The sequence below is a fragment of the Lactuca saligna genome, chromosome 2, assembly GCF_052625555.1.
Source record: "Lactuca saligna cultivar CGN05327 chromosome 2, ASM5262555v1, whole genome shotgun sequence".
Taxonomy (NCBI): domain Eukaryota; kingdom Viridiplantae; phylum Streptophyta; class Magnoliopsida; order Asterales; family Asteraceae; genus Lactuca; species Lactuca saligna.
Window position 1 is genome coordinate 149,490,500 of NC_136418.1, and position 11,361 is coordinate 149,501,860.

The window sequence follows — 11,361 nt, forward strand, 5'->3', positions numbered from 1 at the left end:
TCTGAAAAGATAAGTGGTGTGGGTCATTAGCTTTTAAAGATATTTTCTCGGATTTATACAAAATTGAGGTAGAAAAGAGTTGTAAAGTCTGTGAGCGTGTTTCGGGTGAAGAATTGTCTATTTTTCACGGGGTGTAGAAAAGATTGTCGGTGAGAGGTAAAGAGGCTAACAAACTTGTTGTTTTGAATTTTGTCTTCGTATATGTACAATTTTCTTCAATCTCGGACGAGTGGAGCTGTAGTTTTGATAGTTCAGGGTTGTTCTTGGTACATTCTATGAGAAAGTTGATGGCTGATAAACGTAATTTTGAGGTTGCCGCTAAGGATTTCAAATGGGTTAGTTGGATACCTATTAGACTAAATTGTTTTGTTTGGAGGATGCTTCTTAATAAAATCCATGTTGCTAAAAATCTCATGGATCAAGGCATTATTTTACCTACCACTGTTTGCTCTTTTTGCAACACCGATGAGGAAGAGATCAAGAATATCTTTTTTCGATACTCTTTTGGAAAACAGGTTTGGCATTGGTTTTCTTCACGTAGCTGCTTTACGTTGAATCCCTATCTCTGATATAGAGGAGTTACAAAACGAATTGCAAATGTCTACACAAAGGAAGTACCAGAGAGAAAGATGAAATTAACCTTGGTATATTCTTTAATTTGGTGGATTTGGAGAACCGGAAACGATTTGGAGTTTAAAAAGAAGAGATGTCTTCCTATGAAATCGGCGGATGCCATCCAATTGAGTGCGTTCAATTGAATTAAACATAGATTTTATTATAATAGTCTAAATTGGTTTGATTGGTGTAAGTTTTCTTTTTTATACTTGTACTCTGTATTTTGCTCTAGTATATTGTTAGTTTGTTTTAAAGCATCCGTTCGGTCAAAAAAACATTAATAGATATATGACAAGTTTTCTTTTAGCTAGGGTTTACTAGACTTTGAATAAAAATGTTAGTTTTTGCCATAGAAGTTAATAAAAATATGGTCAATAAATGAATAAAAATATTATTATATTGAAATAATGTTACAAAAGTAAAAAACATATAGTTTAGATACTAGGTCATATATCAACAAATGGTATCCAAATATTTACGATGACTTCTTTTTATTTTAATCGTGACATTCAACATCTGGTCAATTTAGTCAATGAGTTTGAATCTATGCAACAATAAATAATTATAAATTGTATGATATTGTAACCGGATAGGATAACAATTTAATTAAATGTATGAAAAATAGCGAACCTACTTTAAATAATTGTCTCATTTTCATAAATATTATATCCGTACATGTAATGTAATCCTCCATTTCCTTTCTTGAAAATCAGGTGTTGCCTTTCTTCCTCCATTTCTGCCATCTGCTTTCATTTTTCTGCAAAGTTTTTGCTCCTTTCGACGCTGCTTCATCAGTAAGATCGGAACTCCTTCATTATACTTAACCATCAGCTCACTTTACTTGCTCTTTAACTTGTTTCTTCTTACAAAATACTTCAGATTTGAGTTTCAGCTTCGTTTTTTTGCAAGACGACGACAAGAATGCTTCTACTTTACTTTTTTCAGGTATGTACTTGTTACTGTATTTTTCAGCTATTATTATAGTTCTGTTTTGTTTCAGTAGTTCATTAATGGCTTTAATCTAATTTTTTATTTAAAAAATCGATTTAAGTCGCCGTTCTGTTTTGTTTTTCTCTGTTTGGTATGAACATGAATTGTTCCATAGCGTTTTGTCGCATTTGTTTGATTATTATCACTATATATTGTTTTGTTTGTAGCCATGTACTCATATCTGTCTGTGAATATACTGTTGAAGGTTTTGAGTGTCAATTGAAACCTAATTTTTGCTTGTTGCCTTGTTTCAATGGCCTGTGCAATAGAATCGAAGCTCCTCCTGCTAGTGATATGTACTGATTTCACCTCATCTGCTTCAATCTCAAATGATTTAGCTTTAAAAGCGTTCCGAAATGCATGCACGGTGAGGTATGTTAATTTTTGGATGTTATATTCTGAAAAAAACTCTTCAAATCTCAGAATCTTCACCATTATTGACCGATTTGACTTGAAATGTCGATTTACAAAAGGAGAAACCCCTATCCCCTTCTTGTACGCTTTCGTTTATACCAAATTAGGTCCCTAAAATTGGGTTAATTAAATCAATGGTTCTGTAATCCTATTCTCCAGATGTTTTAATAGAGGAAATTAGGTTGTTTCATTGAATGAAATTTCATGGAAGATACCAATTACCAAGTAGTCTGTTGTTCATGTGGGGCTTTTATTACACTAAAGGAAAGTTACCAAAGAAGGTAATTAGATAAGACATTGCTATCTGAATCTGGGTTCACCTGTTTATTTAGAAACTTTTTCCCCTCACCCTTCATTTCCTTTATTTATCATGTGTACATGTCATGTTAGAATCTTGATTATACCTTCATTTATGTCATCTTTTTCTTGATTGTTGCAGATTGTATGTGATTTAAGTTACTTATGAACTTTTGACCAAAGGGATTTCTCAAGTAATGGACCACAAATCATGGCCTTGGAAGAAAACATCTACAGAGAAAACAATGATTCCAGTTGACAGAGTAAACGTAGAGAGTGAAGATGAGGTAACATAAAATAAAAGCATATACTTTTCTTTTTACCCCATGCCCTTCAAAAGTATTTCTGCTTTTACATGTTCATATTCTAATATTCTATTGATACTTTTCCTATTAACCATGTTTAATTTCAGACAAATTTAACTAATACAGTGGAACCACAGACAACTTTGAAGCTTCAAGATGAAAATCTTTCAGCTGTTAAAGGTGGTGACTTGTAATTTCTAAATTCTACTTTATTTATAATCTTATTTCCATGATTTTAATTATACAGGATGGGAGAAAGCTGAATCAGAAGTTTTAGCACTAAAACAAGAACTAGAGAAAGCTACACAACAAAGAGAAGCATTAAATGAGTGTATGCTTCAGCTTCGTTTTGTTCGTGAAGAACAGGAAAAAAAGATACATGATGATTTAATGAAAACATCAAATGAACATGAAAAAAAGATAGCTGAATTAAATAAAAAAGTTTCAAAACTTGAATTGGAAAACAGTCAATTAATTTACTCTCTTTCATCAAAGGAAAAGCTAATTAACGAACTACACTCTGTTAGAGCTCAATTAGATTATGATTTAAGTGCTGTTGTTGGTCAACTGGAGTCAACTCAGAGAGAAAATGCTTCTTTAAGTTATGAAATCCGAGTTTTAGAAAAGGAACTTGAGATCAGAAACGAAGAGAGAGAATTTAACCGAAGAACATCTGACGTGGCACATAAGCAATACCTAGGAAGCGTCAAAAAGATCGCGCAGTTGGAAACCGAAGCACAAAGACTCCGCTCACTTCTCCAAAAACGCTTACCTGGCCCTGCTGACGTGGCAAAGATGAAGAACGAAGTTGACCTTACAAGAAGAAAGTCAAACCCTTTTCCAATTGCATCAAAGATCACCTTCTTGACTGAACAGTTGTGTTCGTTTGAAGAAGAGAACAGACTCCTTAAGGAGTTTCTCAACCAAAAGTCAAAAAGTCAAACGGCCATACCTGCCACGTCATCTGACATGGGTAGCGATGAAAAAGTCAGCATGGTTGGATCGTGGGCCCCATCTTGTAACACCGTTAATGCTTCTGATATCGGTTTGATGGATGATTTTGTCGAGATGGAAAAATTGGCGCTTGAAGATATGAAAAAAAATGAAACCCTAGAATTTAACAATTCTGGTGTGAATAAATCGATACAGAGACTTATTGAGATTATTGAAGGTGTTAAATTGTGTAAAAAAGATGATATTTTATCATCATCATCATCTTCATCATCAACATCATCAACATCATACACTGTTCATATATTTCAATGGAAATTATCCGAGATTCGCGATGTTTTGGAAGGATTTTTAAAAAAATGTAACGAGTTGTTAAATGGGAAAGTGGGAATGGAGGAGTTTTGTAAAGAGTTGACTTTCTCCCTTGAGTGGATAGTCAACCATTGTTTTTCTCTTCAAGATGTTTCGAGTATGAAAGATGAAATCAAGAAGCATTTTGAGAGTGAGGTGGAAGGTGGGCCCACTGGTGGTCAAACGGATAAGTTTGACTTTCCGAAAGACCAGTTGCCAGGGTGGCCAATGGCCGCTTCTTGGAATGTAATGGTGGGTGGTGTTGATAAATTAAAAGAAAGTAATACAATCCCAAATGAAGAAAGGTAACTTTTATTCTCTTATTTAAAAATTTAAAAATTTAAAAATTAAAACAAAAATTCTTGATTTTTGTTCCAAGTCTAATTCCTCCTATTGGTTTTATTGCAGGATAACAGGAAATGACATAGAAAAACGTGATTTGGAAAAGGAAAAGGACGAAAAAGCCCTTCCAAGTGTGAGTGGCTATTTATTTATTTATGATTTATGATTTATGATATGGTTGAATTAATTATCTAATAATCTAATTATGAATGCAGGAGAAGGAAATAATGGAAGCTTCTGAGAAACTGGCTGAATGTCAAGAAACGATACTAAACCTTGGGAAGCAGTTAAAGGCATTAAGTGGTTCGCCTGTAGAAGAGACGAGTGAAATTACGGTATCGCCCTTGCCTTCGCCAAAACGAAACAGTAACCAGCGGATCTCTCTGCTTGATAAAATGATAACGGAGGATGCAACGGGAGCTTTGAGGAGTCAAAAGAGCAAAGGGTTGGATAGTAATTTGAGTTTGAACAGCAACATTGGGAATGTTGGTGTGATGTCTCCGAGGATGTTTGTGAGTGTTGATGGAGTGAAAGATGAGAAGGATGAAGAAGCTTTGGTGAACTTTTTGTCGATTGTGACAAATAAGAAGAAAAGTGGTGGTGGTGGTGGTGGGATTTTGAGGAGATTGTTTGGGAGGAAAAAAAGCTTTAGTAGTAAGTAGTAAGTAGTGGTGATAAGTAATAAGTGATAAGTGATGGGTTGGGTTGTGAGCTTTTTGGTTGTTTGGTTTTATTTGGAAATAATGGTGTGAGGTTGAGGTTGAGGGAAGGACTTTGTTCTTGTGTTTGTGTAAATATGATTAGAAGAAATGGAAATGGGGTTTGCTTTTGATTTTGTTGTCTTCTAGCCGGGTTTTGGATTATAAGATATTAATGCTACTATTTTATATGTTTTTAATCATTTAATGTATAATATAATAAGTAAGTTGATTTATATATAAATATATTTATACTGTAGAAGTTAGTTAAATTTATATAATTCAACTATTTTTTTCTATTAAAGTAATTTGTAAAATAATAAATTTGAAGTTAGTTAAATATAAAAATATATTTATGATGAAGAAGTTAGTTAAATATAAAAAACATGCTTTTATAATAATAAAATAAAATAATAATTATATATTATAATAAAAAAATGGTCCATTGCTTTTCAAATTACATGTGTACTAAAACTAAAGGGTATAATGATTTTATTAAATTCTTTAATTTTCTTAAATAGAATTTTTTTTTTATAGATTTAACAATTTTTAAATCCAACTTTCCAAAAGAAAAATAAATTTTCAAAAATAGTCATTGAGCCTGCTGAGGGCCTATATGGACTGACATTACTTGAAATATAATTATATTTTGGTAATTCTCCATGAGTGCAAATACTAAAGTCAGCTCATATCTTTGTGCACTCGTTTTTTAGGATTTGACTTTACAAATTCGATCTTCCAAAAGTGAGTTTGCAAAGAAGCTTTCGCGAGCTCGTTCTTCTTTTACAAACAGAAAAACGAAAATTTGAAATTTGACCCTTTAAATATATGTTAAATCCATAGAGAGCATGTTGAGTACGCAAAACCTTTTGCAAACTCTGGTCATTTTCGGAAATGCTAATATTTTGGCAAAAAAAATACGTAGGAAATGGCTATATTTGTCATTTTTCCTTTTAAATAGTGTTTATAACTAAAATATTGCATTTTTAACTCAAACTAATGTCTAGCCTATAATAGGCAAGCAGAGAGTGATTATCTTGCTTGCTTTTGCCATTTGGGTCAATAATTCCCTCTTTGGCCATCTTCACTCATAGTTTAATGGAGAGTTAAATCTCATTAAATTCAAAATCCTTATTACAGGTTACTGACATGACACTTAATAGAACCAGAAGTTGAAGCCCCATTGAACTCTACACTTTCTCTCCTCTCTTACACACACATATAATGAGATCTATACGTTAAAAAAAAAAAGAGATAAATTCAAGAACCAAGACCGATATGTAAACATAAACATATTCTCTTCGATTTTGTCATCATTATTTGTGTATAACGAGATCTACACGTTAAAAAAAGAACGATTCAAGGGAGAATTTTACAAGCAAATCAAGTATCCAAAATGTTTTACGTCACCTAACATCACAACCATTAAACCTAACAAAATTTGTTAGCATACACGATGATAATCCTCAAGTCTCAACAATTGCGAATAAGCTCATCTGCAATCATGTTTCTAACACGAGTACATAGTAAATCAGCATCATCTCCTTTAACAGGCTCATGAATCACAACTTTTACCATTCCCTTATTCACTGTTCCCTCCATCCCTGAAGGCATGATTTTACCTGTTCCCATTAGAGTAATTGGAACCACTGGTACTCCTGTTTTTGCAGCAATACTAAATGCTCCTTTCTGCAATTAAATAAATAAATAAATTAACTTTAATAATTTCAACAACATATCATTGTAACAAAAACAAAGATGAGAAAATCTCACCTTGAATGTGCCTAAACTTCCATCCTTACTTCTTGTCCCCTCTGGAAAAAAGAAAACAGATCCACCATTTTTCACAAGTTCCATGCATCTTTTTAGTGTTTGCTATCATAATAACAAAATCCAAGAAAAGTAGAAAACAAAACACAATTCATTAAAACCAGAGTCAAACTTTATACAAAATTGCAAAAAGAAATGGGATGAAGTCAAATACAATACCAGTTGACTTTTTCTGTCCATACGATTAAGAGGAATTGTTCCCATCAAGAACATGGCCCACCCAACAACAGGGAAGAGGAAAATTGCAGTCTTGCTTACGAATTTGAAGTTTCTTCCAAGAGTCAGAAGGGTATATATGTCCAAAAAACTTTGGTGGTTAGACACGTAAATAGCTGGAGAGTTTTGTGGGGGTAGATTTTCGGAACCTTGAATTTTTAGTCTAAAAAATGGAGTGATTGTCATAGAAGCCCAGATTTTAGCAATAAAATTATGAAACTTTCTTTGGTATTGATCTCTGAAGAGCACAAATGGATGTGCTATTAACATGATCATAAACAGAAATATGGCAATGAAGGATGTAACACTGTAAAAGCATATTCCTCTGAGTTTTGAGCCCAAATTGAACTCTGCACTTGAAAAATAAAACAATTGGGTTGATATAAAATGTTAAATTTATAAAGAAATAGAACTACTCATAGAAATTAAGAAATTGGGATGATTATAACCTGATAATTGATATGAATATGAAGATCCAGGTGAACCAGTTCCAGCAATTTCAGATCTAACAACTATTGATTTCAATCTTTTATCCTGGATATGCCATTTATAGTTTTGATTATACATGCCAATTAATCTTTTTTGTGGGTGAAAAAAGCATTGAGATGTGGAGGGGTATTTTTGTCTACTAAAGATAACACAGTTCTGAATACCATCTGCATAAAATATCAAGAGGAAACTGGTTATGTAATTTCAAAATGTCATAAAACTATCACTGAAAGATCACTTACCATGTCTAGGGTGCTTTCTGACCAGATCTTTATATGGAGAGCAAAAAAGTCCCTTTAATAGAAGATAGCAACAAATTTTTAAAAAAAAATTGTCAGTGTCAAGTTATGGAGAGTAAGATTTTGTATAAGTTGTAGAAATGCAACAAATGTGGTTTACCATTTGAGTATAGGATGATGTGAAAACCATTGATTTCGTTTTCTTCCAACCTGGGCAATTGATAAAATACACTGTCATTGAACAGAACCACTTCTAATTATGAATAGAGCGTTCTATAGGCGATTCAAATTTGATTAAATGTTATCATAAGTCTCCAACCTATGTCTAAAATTAGGGTTTTAAGTTTTAGCAATCGATAAGTAACCCTAGAATAACAAAATGAAGATGATGTTTAATTTCTAGTTTCTTCAAGCATTTACGACAATTAGGGACAATTAACAACAAAATAATCAAACTGCATATTCAGTACCCATTACGATATTTAACTTTCGTGTTCGTTGTACTAATTAGGGTTCATATGTCAACTTTCGAAAGTTTCAGGAAACAACGAATTGAAAGAGATTTAGAGTTTTGAATATTTACAGAAACGAACTTCGGACGAGAAAGTTACGTGATATCCGCCGGAACAGAAACAGGCCGATGAGGAGAGTGTCGTAAAATTCAGGCGACCGGAAGGATGGGAGTTTTGGGGTTTGGAGGGAAGAAAGGGGATGACATGATTAAAAGGGAAGGACTTCATTATCCATTGCTCATTCACGTTTTAAATAAGGCATAGTCAACTTTTTCTAAAGGTTTTTTTTTTTTTTTTTTTTTTTTTTTTTTTTTCTAAATTAATTAATTAAATATTTATAAGTCAGAATGAATTTCTCAAGCTTTGAAGTTTTTAAGCTTCAATGAGGATTTAAAACATTTTAATGATGGAACTGATGATTAGTTCTATTAGGAGTTTAGACTATATTTTTGATTTAGCAATTAATCATCAATTAGGCTATTTGGCCCTCCTCAACAGCATGAAGCCAATTGAAATATCGCCATCTTAAAACGCAACATTATTTTTTGTTGTTTGCTCGACGCGTCTCAAAAGGTATTTAAAAAGTAATAATAAACTAGAAAAGTGCCCCCGCCATTGCGGGGGTCGGATTTAGATTAAACGACATAGTTTATTCATTTATATATTGGAAGGGAAAACTGCTCTTTTGCCAAATAAATACTACATAAATCTTTAGCAATATATCACCCCGGACTTGGCAACTTTCCTGAAGATGAAACGTCCATGCACATTATCATTGTTGGAGTGTTTTCAGATGAAGAAGATTCATCTTGTGTGCCTCCTAAATGTTGTGGAAGTTTCAGACTTTTGGCCCATGTAGTTATCCCAGGAGAAGACAACTTTGATGGTGAATCTTGTGCGTAATCATTTGTAGGTTCCACTGCTAAGCAAAAGTATCAATTCTTTCTTTTGCAATTTTGAATAATTCCTCTACTGTGCTGTAACTAACCACTCAATTTCCCTCAATACCCTCCATGGTATATGTCTTTCTTGTCTTTGTCGTATACATTGAAAAGTGAAGCCACCAATGGTGAAGCATTGTCTGTTTGATGATGAATCAAAGTCAAACATGGTTGACCATGTTTCCTGAAACTATAAAAAAATAAAAATAAAGTAGTATTTATAGAAAGTTAGAAACTTTATATGTTTGTTAAAAAAAAAGTTTGCAAGCCTTTTATATCCTCAAATTGATTATGAAGCTTTTTTCCCTTGATTTGTTCTTTGTTGTATTTGACTTTAAGATGCTCACACTGTGCAACTAAAAGTAATGATAGAAAATGTTAAAATTTACAATAGGGTGAAAAGTTAATCATGAATTTACTAATTTACCCACCCATTGCTTGAACTGTAGAAACCATGTTATTGAGATCAGGAAGGAACTGAGTCAACACACATTGGTGTGCTTGAAGAGAGATCTGAGAGTGGTTTGGTTTCAATACCTACTTCCTTGACTGCAGCCACCCAAACTTTCTAATCATGCTCGTATCTACCTCATATGCCCCTCAATTCTTCAGATTGTTTCTCTATTTTTTGGTCTAAAAATAAACAAAATTAAGAATTTCTAACATTTATAACAAAATTATTATTTATATAAATGAAAACAAGAAAACAAAAAGATAACACTAATTTCATAAGGAAAAAAGTCACAAACATGCATACACATATATACATAGAGAGTCTATTAAAGATTTCATTAAAGCGTTTATAAACATGAAAACAGGAAAAACTCATTTAAAACTATAGCGTTGTTCTGTTTGCATTAAGTAGAAAAAACAATAATAATAAAGAGACTAACCTGGAGTTGGTCTTCACACCTTTTAAGTTTGTCACTATATTCTCTCACATTAAGAAAATATTTATGAAGCTGCAAGAAAAAAAAAATTTACAACATGAATACAAAAAAAGAAAAAAAGAAATTAATGGAAGTAGCTTAATCAATTATTCCTTGTGATTTGAAGTGGGGTTTTTAGCAGTTGCAAGTGTATCATTTAATGAAAAACTTATGAAGGGTAGAATTGTAATTTGGTGTAAAAGAAGAGATCGATCATATAGTTTACCAAGTAGAAAGACAATCTTGAACGGATTTTTCGTTGAGGATTTTTGTCAAGTAGTTGGTGTTCAAAACTTAAAAAGAATAAAGAACAAAATGAATAAGAGTTACAAACACTAAAACTGTGAAATTGAAATACAAATTATGGAATCAACCTGCTCCTACACTCTTCCTTGTCTTCCATCGCCTTCCGTCTCCCCCCAAACAAAATTACATGATGACGATTGTGTTCATTCACAAACACGATTCAAAACATTCCATAATTCAATATCCATAAACATAGGGGCATAAAAGTAAATTTAGTTGGGACTTTTAATAGGTGCAATGGATACCTCATTCATTTAAAATGGATAATCAAACGATTATAATCAACTAATGAATTAGGTAAACTAACCTGGAATTAATACCTTAATCGGATCAGGCATTTCATCGAACGCCTTGTAGGCATGTTTCTCATCCAAAAGTAGTAATCTTGTTGAGTCTTTCCACTTCCTAAACCTGTACCCAACGTCTCAAACTAACCCATTCAAATCCTCCCGCCTTTGAAGTTGTAAAATTGATCTACAAACAAAATTAACCCAAAAAAGAAAACAAATAATTGAACCTCTAATTTGTAAAATAAAAAAGTTACTTGTGTCCTCGTTGCGTTGTTGCGACAGAGTAGAAAGTGCAGAGGAAATGAGGCCGGTTCGCCACAAATGGATATATCGGATAAGGGAGGCGGTGAGGAGAATCTGATAAGGGGGAGTCAGTAGCGTTCGATTGTATGGGTCATGGTGAATAGAAATTGGAGAAAATATTATTTGTCTATCTCTTAATCGATTTCTGATGATGAATAGCACAACCAAAGAATGACCGAAATAAGAAATCGGCTTGCTGCCCACCATCTTTGATATTTGGATGGAGTTGAAAGATCTTTGATATTTGGATGGAGTTGAAAGACTGAGAAATGATGCGGTAGGGAAGGATTCGCCGGTGTGAATGAAAAGAAAGCAGACGGATAAAGTGGATGAGAGAATGGGA

At 33.0% G+C, this 11,361-nt stretch overlaps 2 protein-coding genes across 4 annotated transcripts; one reads left to right on the forward strand and one right to left on the reverse strand.

Moving 5' to 3' along the window:
- Positions 1-1,270: 1,270 nt before the first annotated feature.
- Positions 1,271-5,097, forward strand: LOC145032029 (filament-like plant protein 7). 2 transcript variants are annotated; one of them, XM_078980692.1, is made up of 8 exons: positions 1,271-1,409; positions 1,495-1,560; positions 1,875-1,977; positions 2,459-2,603; positions 2,729-2,801; positions 2,869-4,228; positions 4,332-4,398; positions 4,481-5,097. In XM_078980692.1, exons 4-8 carry the CDS (start codon positions 2,514-2,516, stop codon positions 4,925-4,927), a joined length of 2,037 nt encoding a protein of 678 aa, XP_078836818.1. In that variant the 5' UTR covers positions 1,271-1,409; positions 1,495-1,560; positions 1,875-1,977; positions 2,459-2,513; the 3' UTR covers positions 4,928-5,097. The 2 variants fall into 2 exon arrangements, with proteins under 2 accessions (XP_078836818.1, XP_078836820.1); XM_078980694.1 differs by having other exon boundaries at positions 1,875-1,972.
- Positions 5,098-6,244: 1,147 nt separating this feature from the next.
- Positions 6,245-8,483, reverse strand: LOC145032030 (1-acyl-sn-glycerol-3-phosphate acyltransferase BAT2, chloroplastic-like). Of its 2 annotated transcripts, none has more exons than XM_078980696.1 (7): positions 8,349-8,483; positions 7,898-7,947; positions 7,741-7,792; positions 7,459-7,665; positions 6,953-7,359; positions 6,737-6,838; positions 6,245-6,652 (listed from the first exon to the last, which is right to left on the reverse strand). In XM_078980696.1, the coding sequence occupies exons 2-7, from the start codon at positions 7,925-7,927 to the stop codon at positions 6,437-6,439; spliced, it is 1,014 nt and encodes a 337-aa protein (XP_078836822.1). In that variant the 5' UTR covers positions 7,928-7,947; positions 8,349-8,483; the 3' UTR covers positions 6,245-6,436. The 2 variants fall into 2 exon arrangements, with proteins under 2 accessions (XP_078836822.1, XP_078836821.1); XM_078980695.1 differs by having other exon boundaries at positions 8,321-8,476.
- Positions 8,484-11,361: the final 2,878 nt, after the last annotated feature.